The following is a 19,592-nucleotide window of genomic DNA, read 5'->3' on the forward strand; positions in this document are numbered from 1 at the left end:
AAATGTTCAGTTTCTTTCTCTCCTAAAACCTTTTCATCACAGTAATAATTTTGATGGAAATTAAATTGTTAATACCCAAGACTGTTCTTCATTTGTGCAGTCTACCACCCTCTGGTGGTTTGTTTGGTAATGTAGTTTAATTTGAGTTATGCACATGATGGCCACCTAAAGTGTACGTGCATAACCATGTGTGTTTTCGAGATTCTACATCCTCGATGCACGTATTGCGTCATATAATAAATTTAAGTTACGGCCGCAGCAAATTAAAATTATGTGGACTAGACATTGTTTTACAAAAAACACACACACACTAAAAACGATGTCCTGATGCCTCTCTCCGATCGCGGGCATTGTGCGCCAGTGCGCCGGGCAGTATACATCGACACCGTCGGAAATTAATCTAGTCCTCCTCCTCATCTAGCTGAGAGTGGGTAGGGGGAGGGAGGTTCACTCACATCAGCATCCACTGCTGATGTCACACTCTAGTCATGTCGACCCTTCCTCAGCACAATCAGCACCACCACTGCTTTTGCCACGATACGTAAGTCAATAATCCCGATTACCTGTGCATCCTTGCTCGAATTTCCCTTTGCACGTTTCTTTCTCCAAGGAATAGTTTATGGAATGCATCACTAATAACACCGCTAGGATGTAGCAGGCCCGGTTGAGATGATTTTGTTGCCTTGCGGTCCATGGCGTGGAATCGGAGGTGAGACAAGAAGCGACGTTGGAGTGAGAATGCAAAGAAAATAGGAGTGGGGGCGAATCACAGGAATGCGTGTTTATTAGAAATAATTGGCGTATGCGATAGTATTTGGCCTGAAATATGTGATAGTGTTCTTGAGAAACTTGGATTGCATTGTAAACAAATGTTTATTATTTGTTATTCATTACAATCCTGACTCAGTCAGCGTGTTGCGTTCACGTGTTGTCGGAGATTTGAAAACTAACGCAGAACCTGGTGATTTTTTTGCAAGCACTGCTACAAACTGACCTCTGTGATGCATGCACATGATTCAAATACTCAATGTGTTAGTTGATGCCTTGAATCTTAACACCATACGAGGAATACAAGCATGTCGTCTAAAACAAACATCGTTGCACATTTGAAAAACTGAACTAAGCTTTATTTGAAATGTCTATACAAAACGTTATTCTTTAAGCCTAACGAGAAGGAAAAAAAGTCTTTTGTGAAATGCAAACTAAAAATTAATGTAGTTCAAAATATAAACACCATGACTAATGATTAAATTGTCATACATGGGAACATAACACATAACTTTGAAACTCTCCATTACAATGATGAAGTGACAGCTCGGGGTGTTCCACAATTTAAGACTTGTATAAAAATTCTTCCTTTACAAAGAAACAAATGCTCAGTTTTGATTGTCGCCGTCATTTAATCGTTGTGTTATCGATCGCTGCAGAACTCTACTGCATCGCACAGAGCTAATTTTTTTACTGGAAAAATAAATGAGGTCAGATGCATTAAGCTTTTATAATTATTCCTTCCATTCATTTTCCGTACAGCCTGTTCTCAGTTCTTTTCATTCTGATATTTTTAGATTTAATATCAATTGTTTGTCTTTTATGAAAATACAATCTTTTATATGTGTGGGGGGCAATTACACACACTTACCGTGTGATCAGGCGACTGTGCTTGACTGCAGGGGGTTATTACATAATAACATAATATGTTAGCCCATTAATAAATGAAAAACGCATGCGAGGAAAACATATGGCCACATTCTTCTCGGCCCTTGGCTCACACTGCTCGTACTATGTGTCATACAATAATGCTGACTGAAAGTGGAGCAGGAAATTTTGAGGAAGAAAGGAAGCCAATACACGGTTGCAGTGTGTGGGCTGGGAGTGGATATGTGAGAGAAAATGTGGGCTGTGGGAGTGGGAGTTATGCACAAGTCACATGCATGTTTTGACCTCTTTTGCTCTACGGCTATTGTTGTTTTAGGTAGTGCACACACGTACACAAACACACGTGCGTGTATTCTTTGAGAACAAAAATATTAAATCACTCATTTTGTGGTGGGCTGTACATTGAGGCTCCAATATAGCTCCCATTTAAAGACCTCTTCCTGATAAAAACAATTTTTCCCCCTCTCCTACAGATAACTGTCGATGGAGGTATTTGGCACAGCAGAGCTTGGGCTGTTGGGAGGTGGCGAAGGGCTACGAGATGACATAGACATGTCAGCGATCAGCTGGTCAGCTGATCATCTCCAAGATGAAATATACCCAGCATCGGGATTAGCGGTAGCTGCAGCTTATCATGACATTAAGACTCGTCTTGCCAGTCTGGAAAGGGAGAACAGCAGCATCAGGAGAAAACTCAAACACTACGAGGTCAAGGTGACGAACATAATTGTGTACACATAAATATTGAAATAGTCAATATTTGACCTTTATGCCAATGTTCTTTTTTTCTTTCTTTCAATAATTCTATTTAGTTTCCGATGATCAATACCTTTGGAGAGGAGCGTGTGTACTTTTCCTGTCAGCCCATTATTAAAGATAACAATATCATCCAATCAGAGACATCCAACCTACAACACAGGATCAACTCTCTTACCCAGGAGGTACACTTGGTTTATAATGTTATTACTACCAATTAGTTTAAATAAATGTCTATTTTCCCGCTATGTACTTTCTGTAGCTCCGCGTGTGTTAAAAGTAAAGGATAATTTATCTTATTATATCTCTGCATTTAAGTATTGCTTTTAAAAATCTGAATGAAGAAACGATCATTTTTATAATCAAAATCGGTTTACGTTCATCCATCACCGATTTGGCTATCGAGCTAGCATGGCAACATGGCCAACTTCGTTACGACTAAAGCACAAGGGTTGTGTATCTACATCAATAACTGGTGTAGCAACAAGTTAACTGTCTTGTCTACCTTTCTTCAGATGCTAATAATGCTAGCTCAGGCTGCTACATGACAACATTAGCTTGCAACAATACCAATTTCTAGACAGTGCACATCATTGCTGGGAATTTTAATCAAGTGGAGTTAAAAATCAGTGCTTCCTAAACTCCACAAACCTGTTTAATATGCGACTAGAGGAGACAACACACTAGATAAAGTATGTCTATGTCTCTGTCTCAGCTCCAGAAGAGCAAGGAAAGAGAGGAACAATTAGAGGACGTCATCCAAGCCTACGAGAAGATTCACCTCGAGAAAAGCAATGTCCAGCGAGATCTTGACAAGATGGTTAACACACTCACATAAAGCATACTCTATTGTTTGTCGAGGATCTTCCTGTTTAACATATTTTATATTTTAGACCACTCTAGCAGAGCAGCATATGGAACGAATCTGCAATCTGGAGGCCGCTCTGAGACAAAGAGAAACATCTCTTCAAAATCTCAAAACTCAACTCCATAACAAAGATCAAGGTCAACCACATGCAAGCCTGGTTGTACCTAGAGGTGAGTCAGTAGAAAATCAATTGATTGACTCACTGATTGAGAAGATGTAATCCATACTTCATGTGTGTAATCTTGAAAGAGGGCCGCTTGCCAATGCTGCAGAGCTCCCGCAGTCTGGATGCTCTCTCAGACCTAAAGTTGCAGCGTCTAGAGGCTGAATTGGAGGGAGCACTGCATCAGGCTGAAGGAGCATGTCTGAGAGAGAAGGAACTGCGAGCCGAGCTTCACAGACTACAGAAAGAAGTAGCACAGCTACAGGAGGTGAACAAGGAGGTAGGCCATTTTGCATTTTTTAGAACCTGTGCATGCTCTTGAAATTACTCTGAAGAGTGAAATACAAATATACTGTAACAGGAGTTGGCCCCACACTGTGAGCACTGTGATGTAGAATGGATCAAGAAAGCTGGGGATGAACAGTAAGTTCTTTGGCAGCTTATCAGACAGCCTGAATATTGGGGGTGACTATCATGTTGTGTGTTTCAGAGTTAATCTTGCATTGGCTTACACTGAGCTCACAGAGGAGTTGGGTCAAGTACAAAAATTGACAGCGAAACAAAGTGACCTGCTGCGTCAAATCCCACAGGAACCTGGTAGGTGCCTACTACTACTTTCCACAAAAATACAGTTGATTTTCGAGAGAGTGAGAAGGTAAAACAACCAGCAGAGGGCTGCACAAACCAAAATAAGACAACAGTTATTTGGTGAATTCTCCGTGCTACCTGATAATCCATTCTTCTCTTCTCCCACTTTCCAGTTTGTTGTCCTCCCTCTGCTCCTCAGCGTTTCTCTCCCACGTCGCCCCAAGGTACTTCCCTCACCCCTGAAAGGCTGCTGCCTTCTTCCCCACCTTCTCTGCACAATGGTCCTGCCTCTTACTCCCATCAGCCAAGCAGCAGTAATCTTCGAGCAAAATTCCAGGGTCGCCGTAGTTACTCTGAGGTAAATTAGTTCATATTATCACTTTGCTGTAATTACGCTTTTTGTGTGTTTATAATTGTATCTGTCCAAGGTTTCTGACCCATCAGCCATACAGAGACACCCACCACGCCTCATGAGAGACCCAGTATCTACTCTGCCGAAACCCAGGTCTTTCTATGGGGAGACACTTATTTATGGACAATCCAAATCCCATCTTCAAACTCCTTTGGTGGGCCTGGTCAGACCTGCATCAGCTCATGGAGCTGGTGGGGATCGAAGAGTGAGATTAGAGAGAAATGGGGGCAGCAGTCTGAGCAGCAGTCCGCATCATGGTGCGCTGGATCTGGGCTTCCCTCTGACTAATGAGGTGCAGCTTAAAGCCTTGATTACAGTGCAGGGCATTTAATTATACTCCATAAAGTTCATACTGAAGCATCTCGTCTTTCTGCCGCTCATATACAGGTACATCATTTCTGTCATCTGGATGATGGACCAGAGCCGACCCCACTGGTGACACCCCCACACTCATCAGATGATGAAGAGGTGATTGGTTGCTCCCCAATTTTAACGCATGCAAAAATTTATGGTGTTGCCTGTTACAGGATGTAGGCAACTACATCTCAGCGGCTTCCAGTCCTCCTCGAACACTTGGATCCATATCACTTGGGGAAAAAATACTCCACCCCTCGTTCTTGTCTTCCCGGAAACCTGGCCAAATTCCATCTTTCTCAGCCCCTGAAGGCCCCACCACATTCTCCTACCATCTGCCTGGCTTCATGGACTCTGAGCATGCTCAGTCCTGGCCCTCCATTAATGTGAGTACAAACTAGTAAGGGTGTCAAATTTCAGATTGTGGTTCGATATTTCTAAACGTCCACTTCTGCTTGCAGTTATGGATGGAGTCTGACGAGAGTGCCGTGCGAAGCTGTCCTCTGTGTCAGCTGACCTTCCCAATTGGTTACCCGGATGACGCCCTCATTAGACACATCGACTCGCATTTGGAGAACAGCAAGATCTGACTCACCCAATGAACGCCATTAGACTTTTTATTTTGTCACTTTGATAAGTTCAGAGATTTAACAGCAATAGTGCATAGTATTTGTTGAGTTTACATCCTTTAAACAGGGCTTCTTTTTATCCAAACTCTAAAATTAAACCAGCAGCATTTTTACAGCAAATTCTCCAAGCAGGCTTCTTTATAGGTTTTTATTTTCTGGTTGTACATCTTTTTTTTCTCTCCTCTGTTTTGTACACTAAGGTCATGCACGCATTGTGACCTACTATAATCCATCCTGAAAATGTTATTTATTAAGTTGCATTTTTTTCTTTCCTTTATGAGTTAACAGATTTAGAAAAGATGCAATTTATTGATAATTTAAAAGCCAAGCTCTTGGAAGAAAAAGTGTGTTTCTGTCTCTATAATCAAATTTATATGGGCTCAAAAAAATAGTGTGAATTCTTGAAGCAATGAAAATTTAACGGATAAATGGGTCTGGGCAATCTTAACTACATGGGACCAGTATCAAAATGGCATCAAAGCGAACCAGCTATAAATACAATATGTGCAATGCTTCTTCAGCAATATGTTTGAAATGGGGGAGAAAAAAAAAAAAGACAATAGCAAAAAATTTTCTTGTAACTTCCACTTCTTGGTGTTGTTCATTAAAGTGCCTTGGTTTAAATTAAATTCACCCTTAGTTGACAGAAGTAGGCCATTACACAGTGATATTTGTGGCTAACAAACATAAGATATTGCATTCAGAACAATTGTATATTTGCAAAAAATAATTGCATTTGAACATGACCAACTTGTCTTTGTGCTGTGTTCACTTGTTGACAATAACAAATCATTGCCTTCATGTCTCTAGATTAGGATTTAATAAATTGTTGAGAAACATGGTAAATAGTACTCAAATAGAAAAACCAATTTCATGAAATTTTATTTTTTTTTCTTCCTGCAATCGATCAATGCTATATGAATTATAAAAAAACTGTCCGCGTGTATACAATTTAGAATGTACTTTGTCACAAATGTGTGCTAAAATTGAAATGTTTTGCTTTTTATTTCATCACCATTTCATTTTATGATACTACCCTTTGTATGTATGAAATAAATATCTATGTGTCGAGGAATAACTGCCAAGGGGTTCTAACTGAATATTGGGTCTCCATGTACATGAAGCATCTACGACAGGAACATAAAGAATGACCCAGAGGGAAGGAAGGCATATTTTTCTTCTATCATTTTCAACTCTGTGATGGCCATGTGGTGACCCACAAGAAATAAACATTCAGTATAGACCAAAAGTGGGAGAATTCTAGGACAGTGGTCCCCAACCTTTTTTGCATTTTGACCTGAATTAATTAATTACCAACTAAAAAAAAGTAATTCTGATACATAAAGACAATTGCCACCTTTAATTGTCAAATAAGACACCAAGTGGTAAAAACTGATGACTTACTAAATATAAAAACCAGAGAAACAATCTGAATGAATAAACTGAGCTAGACAAGGAGTAGATTCATTTAATTTATTCAAATTAAAAAGTTAAACAGCAGATTATCAAATATTCTATTGCAAGCTTAACAATTGGAGGAAAATGTAACTTAACAGTATTTTCCTTCACAAGCTATGACTGAAATGTCAATTTAAAATACTCTGGCATGTACTTTATCAAGTGAAAATCTGAAAGTCTCATCGATTATATTCTCAAATCAAATTGGACATTCATGTTTGACGTGAGCAACGGCAAGGAATCGTGCTACATTTACAAAGGACCTTTGTGACGAGGTTTAGTGTGCACCAAAAAACAGGACATCCCTAATCCACGTGTAAATCATCCCCACACATCTATCGCGCCTAAAAATGACAAAAAAAATATATGATTTTTGCTTTTAAAGATGTTATACAATTAAATATAAATATTTTTGTTGTTATCTCTTAAAACAAACATGGAAAATATGAACATTTTTACCCAGGGATTTTTCACCCACACTATTAAATGATAGGAAAGGTTAACTTTTAAATCAAGGAAGATTCAGTGCTTATCTATGGAGGTAGGCAATACGATGGGGTCAAAACATCTGACAAATAAAAATGTCATCATTTGTTACAGACGGCATTTCACCCCTGTGGTCCAAAACAAAATAAACAAAAATCAGAGGTTCATGAATGCTTTCAAACTTCCTCAGCCTTTCCATACCGACAGTAGCAGCATTCTGGTATATATTTATGTACGTGCTAGGTGGGGGGTATATTTGTACAAAAAAAGGGGCGGGGGGGTGAATTTCATTCATTTTAGAGAACTGAGAGCAAAGCATTGATCCTACCACAGGTCTAGGTTCTCAGTATTAGCAAACCCTGGTTCTTTACGGAGATCCCAGTAGTTTCCCTTGTATAGCCACACTTCGTCCTTATCCTTGGATTCTTTCCTGAAAACAAAGAAGCACAATACGCGTTGATATCATTAAGTACATTACACCGAGTGAACACCAAGAATTAACACCGACTTGGTGGGAAAAAAAATGTCTTCTTACCTGAAGAACCTTGGGATGTGCTGCTTCCCTTGCTTGGCCATCTCCTTCCTCCTCTCCCTTTGTTTCTCCTCCACCTCATCCTTCTTTTTATCCGCCTCTGCTACCTTTCCCTCCTCTAGGAGCCTGATCGAAAGATTGCGTGACATGAAAAAATTATATTTAATAAAATGAGTTACAATTTATAATAGGTAACACTATTTTTCCGCACTATAAGGCGCACCTTAAAACCTCCAATTTTCTCAAAAGCCGACAGTGTGCCTTATAATCGGGTGTTCCTTATATATGGACCAATATTGAGCCACTACAGCAGTCGTGTCCAAAGTCCGGCCCGCGGGCCAAATGTATACATCTTAGAAATGGACAAAGTTTTAAAAAAGGGCCATTCATTGAAGGTGCGCCTTATAATCCGGTGCGCCTTATATATGGACAAAGTTTTAAATTGGGCCATTCATTGAAGGTGCACCTTATAGTGCGGAAAATACGGTATTAAAAAAATAAAATAAAAATCCAAATAAATATTTGTTTTCTTATACGCGAGAATTGTGTGGACCTCAATTACATCAAAATAGAAATTGACTCGACTACTTTACCTCTGGTCTGGTCTGAAACGAGTGTCTGTTGGTGGAAGGACAGCTTCCAGCTCAGGTGTGAGTTCATTTAGCTCTCTAGCATAGCGTGAGAACCCGTAGAACTGGAAGTGGTCATCAGGCTGTACATCTGAAAAAGGACATTTAAATTGAGCTGCCAGAACAAAAAAGGCAATAAGAAGAATTTTTGTGCTTGATGCAAATGAAAAGTTACTTGGCTTCCAAATGCACTTTGGGGTCGATAGCGTGTCACAGAAGATGCCCTCGTGCCAAAATCCTCCAAAACGATGCACGACCTCTCCGGCCCGGTCTAGAACCACACCCTGAACCCCATTTTTACTGCTGTCGGAGGTCCAGTACTGAGACTGTGTGCAGAGAGGAAAGAATCAGAAAAGGTTCTATAGATTTAAAATAAAACAATCATTTTCCGACCTTGACAAAAGTTATCTTGCAGGTGCAGGCATCGCTCTTTTTGTTTCTGATGACCACCTCACCGTAGTGCTCCAACCAGCGTTGCTGACTCAGCACATTGTGAATGCAAGTAACTGCCTTGTTCCATTCATAATGATCACCATACCTACACATATTTGAGCATTCACAACATTAGATACGGGTTTTTTTTTTGCTCTCAACTGGCTCCTCCTCATATTTGTGTCCAAGAAAGCTCCATCTCACCTGGGTAAGGTAACATTGACAGGTCCACTCGAGAGGATCTCCACCGACTTCCCCCAAAACTTGTTCTTCCATCTTTGATCTTGACAAAATAGACGCAAACTGATTACCAACTATTACAGGTAAGACAGAAATTTAAACTCAGCACACACTTCACTACCTTGCCAGAAGGTGAAGTTTTGAGACTCTGCGTGGCAGGCAGAGATGGGAGGATGATGGCTCACCTGAAGAAAACGGATCATTAGATATGTTTTAAAACTAATTGGTGGTATAACAATAAATCAAAAATAAAATGACACCTATTATGAGCAGAATTGGGACGTTACCTGCTCGCTGACATAGCGGAAGCCTCTGTCTTCTCTGTGATTCTCGTATGTTTCTCCAAGAACAGGATTGAAGGGTTTGTTGCGATACCTCCATGATGCCCATGCATATCCAGAAATTGAAAATGCTGCAATGTAAACCTGGCCCAGGGTAAGAGACAGTTTGAAACATTAGATTTAGAGCTGCTATTTTTTCCGCCTTACTTTGCCTAATATGACGCGACTCATCTACGAGTTTTCACCGACACGTTTCAAGCCTTGAATAAATGTCTCCAGCCTTGTCCAATCAAATTACCGTTTTTTCTGTTTTTTTCATGTCAGATTTTTAATCCAAATCAAATCATTCTCCATTTTATCTTTTTTATTTCAACTTCAGACGCAACAAATTACTTTATAATTGCAAAATAATGATCCATCGTCTTTTTTATTCATGATTCATAGTCTTCAGTGGGCCACTTATGATTGATTTCATGACACAATGCTTCGGGCCAGTTTAAATTTAGGAATTTGGTCCATATATAAGGCGCACCGGACTATAAGGCGCACTGTCGGCTTTTGAGGAAATTTTAGGTTTTCAGGTGCGCCTTATAGTCCGGAAAATACGGTACCCCCAAAAAGTTTAATCAGGTGCGAATTGTAGTCCAGAAATAATGTTTGATTTTCGATTCCAGACTCACCATACGCTCATATGGATCATCAGTCTGATTAGCAATGTCAAGCAACTCAGAGTACTCCAGCTCTTCTGACATTCTCTGCAGCAAAGACAGAGGTTCATTGAGAGCCACAGGCATGGAAACCCTTGAAAGATCTTTGCCAATGTTGTTGTAGAGGATGCTCATGATGCCAATGTGGCTGTTGTCCGTTCCTGGAGCTGGCAAACAAGTGCGACGACCTGGATCACAGTAACACAAAATTCAATGCAAAATATACTTAGATACAGTTTGTAGCTGCACTAAATAGCAAGTTATGGGTCAAACTAAACTAGCAAGAGTAATACCTGTATCAGACACTGGGGTGGGTTTGTCAGTTGCATTCTTTAGACTGGCTCTGTATTTGAGGTTGGCACTGGCTGAAAAAGACAAAAGTCACATTCTTAATAATTCTGTATCTTCTTAAATCAAATGGAATGATTCTTCCCGTCCGTTGATTGGATGAGCAACAGCCAAAACACATCTAATAATAATAATTTCATGCGTATATTTATACTCACCATGTCCTTCATCGGGCTCAGATGTGCTTGTGGTGGTGATGTCACTCAAACCAGATTCATCAGAACACTCTGCTTCGGAGGAGGTTTCACAAAAAATCACGTCACTGGCATCAAAATACTCTGCCATGGAATCAGCCACAGAGGGTGCACGTTGACTTTGACTAAAAGATGGCGTTCTCTGCGTCAAGAAAAACAAAAGGCCATTTTGAGAATTGTTGTTCCACATTCAGATGCAGAACTCTGAAAACGTGCACACCTGGTCTGCTTGGACAGTGCAGAAGGATTCCTCAGTAGATTCCGAGGACAAGGAAAGTGATCGGACTTTGGCCAAATGAGACTGCATGTCATACTAAAACAGCATATGAGGAAAAAAAAAAAATTAAACTAGATTTGGGGGGGGGGAAAAAATAAAAATGGACTATATTGTACATTTCGTATTACCCTTTTTAATTTATGGTCAATTCCAATCTAGTAAATATTGAAGAACACTGCTTACGCAGGCACATGTGTATGTGCGCACGAAACAACTTAAAATAAATAAATCATTTTCTCCTTTTTCATTAGATGTTTTTTTTTTTGTGTTTTTCCTTGCCCTCCTGCAGGTTAAGATCAGGGGATGTCGTTAATAATGTCAACTGTGGGAACGAGACTTTCATTACATTAAACTTTACTCATATGATGCTAATAAAAAGTACCTGCCCTCTTTTCAAATTCCCATTATTTTTAGCGTACTTTCCTCACTTGAATGTTTACCATCATCAAGTCATCAGTCATCAGTGGAACACACCTTTACAATTATCACAGGAATGTTAAATGCTAAGCAAAAATATTCTGGATAGTTTCCCTTGGTCACGCAACTAGCAGTTTGTTGTGCAGCATGCCGAGATCGCAATCGTGAAATTCAGTGAAGGAAGGTTAAACTGTTTTTTTATTCATGACTGCTAGCCACATGCTTGCTACTCATCACAACACTACAATAATCAAACTGCAATCTTGGAACCAGTTTCGAATACAAAATAAAAAGCAATGCATAAACTGTGACATCGACAAAAGACCAAGCAAGCCCAGAAGAAACATTATGGAAAACCTGACGGGAAGGGTGATTAAAAAAAAATAATAATAATAATAACAACTGCTCACTCTGTGCATCTTGATGAATGACTTGAGTGTTCGACCAAGTTTGCAGAAAAAAAATCCAACTGTGAAGTCTGATGCCTTGCTCCCAACAAACAGGCCAAACCTGCTAAACAGTTTCATGCGAGGCCACAACAGTTCGGATAAACTGATGACAGGGATGGGCCCTTTTTGTAAATGTGCATGGAGATAAAAACATGCACCAACTTTGGATGAATAAAGGTAATAGGTTTCGTTTCTCAACTAACTACGGTCATAGGACAACACTGAAAAAATGATGCAGTCAATGATTGCGAAATCGTTCGCCAGTCAGCGTGCAGCTCGTATAATAACACAAACTCCTTTCAAAATAAATCTGTTTAAAATCATTGTCAACAAAAGAGTACTCCCACCAAGTGAAAATGCCCAGATATGCCAATATTCTTTGTGACCATTATTGTTTTTTTTCCAGCCCTGCCTTAACTCATGAGGTTCAAGAGAGATAAACAAACAGCTGGAGTTTGAGATCTTATGGTGCTCCAGCTTCCATTTAAAGACACCCCATAGAAACTACAAACGATTTCGATTTGGAGACATTCAGTTTCCAAATGATGGAGCTCGACATGCTCTGCCTCACAATTGCACAGGCATCCATTTTTTTAGAAGAGGCTTCCTTGTGAGATGACAGCCATGCAGACCGATTTTATGCAGGTCTGGCAGCACTTACAACTATTTTCCAAAGACAACCTCTAAACACTCAATAACTGGTCAACATGCTGAGGCCTGACTCAAGAAGAACCTGAGAATAACAAAGACAGCATATGACTAAGGCTTAAAAATGTTCTTGGTTGGGTGTGATTGCAAACTGGGCTGGGTGTGACCTTGAGGGACACAAGCTCTACATAGCTATTGTGCAAAATTGTATTGAAATGAAAAAAAACTTTTTTTCACATTCAAAATTTTAGAAATATTTTAAATTAAATGACTTTTAATAAGCCGTGTGTTCATTACGCGCTTTTATTGACGAAGTTATATATGTGCTCAATATAAATACTTAAAACAACATTTAAATGGATCGGACTTATGTGGGTCACCTCTGACATTGTGCTGTACGGTGAGGCTGAGGGGTTCTGGCTCCGACCTGGGCCAGTCCGGGCCTGTCTCAGTCGTTCCTTCTCCAAGGTCAAAACTTGATGATAAGACTTGAGAGAGGTAAAAACTGCAACATACAAAGCATTTGAAATTAGCAGATACTGGAAAAACATTTAAAACTTGGAACTGTTTATTTAGAATCCAAAATGAAGTAGAGAAACCGGTGTCAACAATGAGCATTGTTGAATTATTATGATAATAAACAGACACATACCCCTCTGTGACACTATGCAGATGTCCTGATGGAGTTTCTTAACTTCTGGGGAGGTGACTTGAGGATTAGACAACTGCGAGTAGACGTAGTCCGGTATGGATTGAACGGACCTGAAGTCGTTACCAAGGTGGCTGGAAGTGAGCTGGAGAAAAGAGAATCCAAGATAGCAAAAAGAAAAAAAACATTACGGTCATCGCTTTAGGACCGTATGCATGTTGCTTTATCATTTTTTTTCTGTCAAATTTATTCCAGTGGAGAACATTATTTTGTACAGCATGTAAAGAAAATAAACATACAACTCCTCCCATAGCTTCCACACGGGACAAAGTCCTGGAGTGACCAAAAGGTTTTCCAGTCTTCTTCTTTGGTTTCTCTAAAGACAGATTCTGGGTGGATTGAGGAAAATAAAAACCCAATGTAACCTCAATTTAACGGACAAGGAACCAAAAGAATCAGCGGACAGATAATCGTGTTCAATAAAGCTACCTGCATGCTGATTCGCTTCTCCAGATCTGTGTCTGTGATTGGACAGCCTCCTTCGAGGCAATGGAGTCGCTGAATGAGCAAGGCCAGTTCTGTCACATCTGTCTGGCAACGAGTCAAGTCTGATGGAAAAGGATCCATTTTATAGGATGACCCTTACCCCCTTTGCAAATATGGCTAATCAATTTGAAAGCTTTGGCGGGATTGATTGGGCAATACGTAATCACTTCCTTGCAGTCATTGTGAGTGTTGGTCATTTGAAATGCTTTTTTTGCCATGGGTGTATTATATTTTCTCCAAATTATATAAAGACCCAAATATTCCCAAGGTGCATCTGCGGATGGTGTATGTAGGTGCATCCTATTTGCGACATGGATGTAAAGCTTGCAGCTTTTCTTACCTTTGGATGTTGCATCAGTGTCATTGGTCTGCTCTAGCCAGGCTGATACCTTGTTGGTCACGCCTGAATGGGAGGCAACAGTTGGGATGGGCATTTCCGTTTCTGGTTGGAACACTGGTGCCGAGATGGCAGAGCTGGCAAAGATGGGCAACTGAAAAAGAAACAAATAAAATGTGACATTTTTTTTAATGAACTAGTAAATAAGTGGAATGTGACACTAAGTTTCATAGATGAGATAAGCCAATTATTTTTGCCAGTTTTTTTTAACTTTTAAATTTATATACATGTAGAACACACGTGTTTTTTTGAATTTTATTTTTTATAAACAGTTTTGCAGCAACAAGAATAAAACTGCTTCCATTCAACATTCAATAGCTGCACGGAGAAGCAAAATAACTATACACATTTTCAATCAGCATATCCACATTCATAACACGGAAACACACAAACATACACAACCGCGCACACGATTCATTAAAAATGTCTACTCACCGAGGTTCTTTTTCTCTGGGCCTGATTGTTTATAATTGGCAAAGAACTGTGGCCAAGAGAGATTGCGTGAAGCACTCCACGTTGGACGCTCATAGCCTCGTTCTTTCGAAATCCACGATGGGCACACAACTTTGTCACCCAAATGTAAAATAGCTCATGGCTCTTGGCCTAACAGAAAGGAAGAAAATAGATATTAGTAGTCGGGGAAAAAAAAAAAAAGGAGAAAACTGGTGTAATAGAACTTGATATACTAAAATAGTGTTCCCTCGGTATGTCGCATTTCATCTTTTGCGTTATGCAGATCCTTTTATTATTTTAAATTTTAAGAATTTGGTCAATTTTAAATTAAAATCTTAATTCTGATTCATCGATTTGTAAAAGTAATTACGGATTCATTTCATAATCCATCTTTTACTATACTACAGAATTAAAAATAATAATAAAACTGGCCTTGATGATATTGAATGAATTTGAATTCATGTGACAATCGACTGCACTTTGAAAATTACCATCAAGTGGTAGAGTTTGTCTCCAGCATCCAAGTCTATACGTTTAGACTTTTTATTAATGGACATAACTGCAACACTAACATCCATAGAGCCATGAAGTTTTCCTCTTAGAATCTGCAAAACAAAGTGAGAAACAAAATAACCGATAAGTCACAAAAATATACTATTATGAAACAAGACTTCCATAGTCGGGAAAAAAAATCCTTCACTTACATCTTGCTGTGTCTTTGAATACTTCAGGTTTCCCTTTTCCAACATGAAATACCTCTAAAATAGAAGAGAATAAATCCTCGCATTTCCAGCCAATGTTGAAGCGGGCTTCGAGCCAAGAATCATTTTTATTATAAAATCTTTAAAGAGTACCTTGTGCCAACCCTTCAGAGGGTATTTCCTCCTCTTCATCAAAAAGCCCTCACATATTCCAGGAATACTGAGATCCATAGAAGAGCCAGGAACAGAACTCTGGTCTAGTTGTTGTAAGTCTTCCATCACTTCCCAATTACGAGACTGCATACAGTACATATATTTTAATCAACTTGCTAACTTTGCAGCAAATTCTCCCGTGTGCTTAAGGTTGCTTGCTGTGCAGTTATTGACGGTCATAATAAGTCGTGCTTGAGTTTCAGGTTTGGGCGTTGCTTGGCAACCTGGTTAACTTTCTTAAAAAATCTGGTCTGCCTCAAAATGAAACACGCCTCTTTGGTGATTCCGCAAAAAATTCCAGGTTATGTTTGGTGGGTGCGTCAGACGCACAAGTATGAGAAATTGACTTAAGCACGAACGGGAGAAAATGTACCTTAGAGTAAAATAGTAAACAGCAAGTTAATTTTGTCACACATATGGACTAGTAATTTTAGATGTCTGTTGGAACGGTGACAGGGAAGGAGAAATAAAATAAAAATCACTGCTTTGGAGGCACTGTAAAGGTTTTTGTAGGGTTTAAGAATCTTTTGAATTGTTTTAATTTGAACATTTTTCAATGGAGCATTTGACATTTTACCACTCCAGCACAATGTTTGTTTGTAAATACCTAAATTGAGCCCTGATCTCTCATAGAACAAACATTATTTGACATTTAAAAAAAAGAATAATAATAAAATCTAGAAAAAGTTGATATGTCAGGCAATGTTCAAATGGGGTTTTAAAACTCGATAAGAATTTGCAACTGGATTTTGCAGTCGAGTTACCTGTTTTGAATGTTTGGAGGAGCCAGTGCTGCTGCTCCTGGAGTGGCCGGGTTTATATACACTGGCTGGGGATTTGTCAAGGACTGATATCAATGCATGGTTGCTACTAAGCGAGGGTGGGCACAGCTGGGGGTCCATTGGTGCACTGTCAAGCGTGACAGGACTGAGGACTGGCTGTGTGTCACTGCACAGTAAACGGAACTGTGGAGGGTCAACAAAAGCAACAGACGCGAGTTACAACTATAGCAAAATTTTCAAATTGTTATTTTATTAATTGGACACAAAAAAAAAATCCCTTATGAAACTCTGAGATTTTAAATGATCAAAACATTGTGACTAGACAAATGATAAACTTTAAATCTCAAAATAAGATTACTGAAACAAACGGATCATTGTGATACCACAGCGGAAGTGTCATTTTCAAACCAGAAATATTTTAAAATAACTGCATAAACAGGTTGTATTACTTTACTACACAGTACAAAAAAAGAGTTTCTTTTCCAACGTTATTTAGGCTGTTTGCACTTGCATTTTTAATATGCAAGCTGTAAAATGTGCAATATTCAGCATGCTGGTGGCATTTTAAGTGTCTAACAATTTAGTCAGGGCACCTCTTCTAAGTTCAATTGTTTATTCTTAGTGGACTTGTAGAAATGTGACTGAGAACCTCAACGGCGGATAGCGTCAGTGCATAACGCTACAGCGGCTGTATTCATAGATAAAAGACAAAAGAATAATAACAGAAAAATGTGGTGGCGTGACAAGAAAATCTGTGCCAACTCAAACCACAACAGACATTTAAAGTACATTTTGTTTACCCATAACCATTCTATAATGCTGGTAAAATTCATGCTGAAATAAAATAGTAATATTTTCAATGATAGGAGCCTCCATCAAAAGTCATTACAGTCTATATAATATGTAGAGAACTATAAAATTATATATAAACTACACAAGAGACTGATGAAATCAGAGACTAGTAAAAACTGTTCAAATATTTTAAAAAGATGAATGTAATAGAAATAGCTGTAGTTTTTTTAAAGTGAAGACAATTTGCAATTTTATTATTGAAACATGAAGTCGATCCACAATTTGTTTTTGCGGGCCACACTAAATGATGCGATGGGCCATATCTGGCCCCCAGGCCTTGACTTTGACACCTAGGCCCTATCCTTCATAACTAATAATCACATTTGATTTATTTTCCAATTGCTATTAACTAATCAAATTATTCATAATGAATGCCTTTCAGTTTAGGAGAGATAATTAATAGGTACAGGAAATTATAAAAATGTACATATGTACTGCATCAAACATTTTCATCCTGAAATACTGCAGGATTATGAGTTTGTAATCAAAGTTTGATGAATTGTATAATCGTCATACAGAAACCATGGTTCTAAATACTAAAATATTTCTCCCCACAACAGTCAAAATACATTGAGCAAGTATTGAATGGACACACTGATCACTTGAGATCAACTCAAATGAAATCAAAGACTGAAATATTGAATCCAAACACACCTTTACTCTGTGTGAAGCTCTGTACTCCAAACAGTCCAAACAAAATACCTTCAGCTTTTCTCCCGGATAAATGAAGCTCACAAAAATCAGAAAAACAATACCTCCATGAGCATTTCTACAACATAGTCCTCGGACAAGTCTCCTTAATGCAATATAGAGATCGAAGCCACGCCCGAGTGAGTCTGTACTTGCCAGACTGGTGTATAGCACGGAGAAGCAAGTATCTGGGTGGGGCTGAAAGTTCTTCAGCTTACCCAACAGGCCTGCCAGCTCTGTCATCGGGGGGGGGGATCAGAATGACTTTCCATAAAAATGATATATTGCTGCTAGAGATGCACCGATCCGATATCTGGATCGGATATCGGCCCCGATATCAACAAAATAGATGGATCGGGTATCGGAAAATGCAGCCGATCTGTGAGCCGATACTTTCCTTAATTTATTGGGACGCGGGCTACGTCATACGTCAGCAGCACGTGTGCCGCATGCCACGAGAGTTTTCTAAACAAATGCAAACATGGAGCGAACGTTCGCTTCTCTTCCCCGGGTTGCTAAGCGGACGTCAAACCCTGCGCGTTCGCTTCTCTTCGGGTTGCTAATGGGACGTCAAAGGCTGCGCGTTCGCTTCTCTCCCGAAGGGGGGGGGGGGGCGGTCGGCTAATCGGATGTCAAACGCTGCGTGTTCGCTTCTATTCCGGGGGGGTGTTAATGGGACGTCAAACGCTTTGTGTGGCGGGCTCCATCTGTAATGTTTCTCTATACCATGAGAAATAACTTGACAAGACGACCAGGTTTTAGGGAAGCAGTGAGTCGATCATGTATTGATGTTCGTTTCTTTTTAGCCGCAGTCTCTCCTAGCCATACCTCTAGCTCCACCCCCCAGTACGGGTAACCACACAGTTCAAATACATTACACCATCTAGTGTGGAAACTGAGAAGCTGAGCTCAAGCTTCTTGTGCGGGCCATATTCAATTATGTTTTCAGAATTTGCTGCGGGCCAATAAAAACTGGACCGTTAGTTTGGACACCCCTAATTTAGAGCAAAGAACTGTGTAGTCTGCCTGATGCCATTGCCTTTGGTCTTTTCTGTTCCACATGTAGAGTTATGTAGCTTGTTAAGTCAACCATAATATCGGATCGGTATCGGGTATCGACCGATACGCAAAGCCACGGCATCGGTATCGGTATCGGAACTGAAAAAGTCGGATCGGTGCATCTCTAATTGCTGCAATAGCAACAGCACAAACAAACTTTCCAAGGTACCACTTAGTTTCCAATATCTCCTTTCCTCTCATGTTGAAACACATTTTTCCAAGCTGCTCTTGAATGCAACCTGAATAATTGACAGATTATTCAATTGCACATAGCACGAGAGGCGGAAAGAACCTTCTAGTCACAATTTAAGTGGACCGGGAGCCAGTGCAAGTTGGCTAGTATTGGGTAATATGATCAAACTTTCTCATTCTAGCTACAAGCACATAAACAATTGCTGTGCGGACTGGTTTGCTGTGTTTTCAGTAAAAATTCCAAGAACAGTACCAAAATATGTCCAGAACAAATCATGTGACATCACTCTCTTCTTACTGGTTAGATGACAACATCAAGATTTTGAAAGCACAGTCTTCAGTGTAGAGTTCAAATCCTGTTTGCCTGCATTTCATCACAAGGATTTTATCTACAAGCATGAATTAACGCAACGTACATAGAGTACATAGTGTCATTGCAAGTGCAGCTAGTGCTGGGTCATGTGGAGGAAAAAAAAAAAAAAAAAATCACAATATAGGCCAATTAATATCATGATAAATATACCACAATTTATT

At 39.5% G+C, this 19,592-nt stretch overlaps 2 protein-coding genes across 4 annotated transcripts; one reads left to right on the forward strand and one right to left on the reverse strand.

Annotated features, from left to right (window-relative positions):
* Window positions 1-372: 372 nt before the first annotated feature.
* On the forward strand, window positions 373-6,493 carry LOC133170433 (TANK-binding kinase 1-binding protein 1-like). The gene is made up of 13 exons (XM_061303369.1): window positions 373-541; window positions 2,130-2,370; window positions 2,469-2,597; window positions 3,128-3,232; window positions 3,306-3,450; window positions 3,530-3,723; window positions 3,805-3,866; window positions 3,934-4,040; window positions 4,205-4,389; window positions 4,460-4,735; window positions 4,831-4,911; window positions 4,971-5,183; window positions 5,259-6,493. The coding sequence occupies exons 2-13, from the start codon at window positions 2,140-2,142 to the stop codon at window positions 5,385-5,387; spliced, it is 1,857 nt and encodes a 618-aa protein (XP_061159353.1). The 5' UTR covers window positions 373-541; window positions 2,130-2,139; the 3' UTR covers window positions 5,388-6,493.
* Window positions 6,494-6,885: 392 nt separating this feature from the next.
* LOC133170432 (oxysterol-binding protein-related protein 6-like) lies at window positions 6,886-18,065 on the reverse strand. Of its 3 annotated transcripts, XM_061303366.1 has the most exons (23): window positions 17,772-18,065; window positions 16,248-16,448; window positions 15,424-15,567; window positions 15,274-15,327; window positions 15,061-15,174; window positions 14,552-14,719; window positions 14,060-14,210; window positions 13,663-13,781; window positions 13,473-13,562; window positions 13,177-13,318; window positions 12,905-13,029; window positions 10,954-11,046; window positions 10,698-10,875; window positions 10,485-10,556; window positions 10,165-10,379; window positions 9,491-9,628; window positions 9,325-9,388; window positions 9,168-9,246; window positions 8,925-9,069; window positions 8,707-8,857; window positions 8,496-8,622; window positions 7,906-8,028; window positions 6,886-7,800 (listed from the first exon to the last, which is right to left on the reverse strand). In XM_061303366.1, exons 1-23 carry the CDS (start codon window positions 18,048-18,050, stop codon window positions 7,695-7,697), a joined length of 3,078 nt encoding a protein of 1,025 aa, XP_061159350.1. In that variant the 5' UTR covers window positions 18,051-18,065; the 3' UTR covers window positions 6,886-7,694. The 3 variants fall into 3 exon arrangements, with proteins under 3 accessions (XP_061159350.1, XP_061159351.1, XP_061159352.1); XM_061303367.1 differs by lacking the exon at window positions 10,954-11,046; XM_061303368.1 differs by lacking the exon at window positions 16,248-16,448 and having other exon boundaries at window positions 17,772-17,990.
* Window positions 18,066-19,592: the final 1,527 nt, after the last annotated feature.

The sequence above is a fragment of the Syngnathus typhle genome, linkage group LG17 (assembly GCF_033458585.1).
Source record: "Syngnathus typhle isolate RoL2023-S1 ecotype Sweden linkage group LG17, RoL_Styp_1.0, whole genome shotgun sequence".
Classification (NCBI taxonomy): Eukaryota; Metazoa; Chordata; class Actinopteri; order Syngnathiformes; family Syngnathidae; genus Syngnathus; species Syngnathus typhle.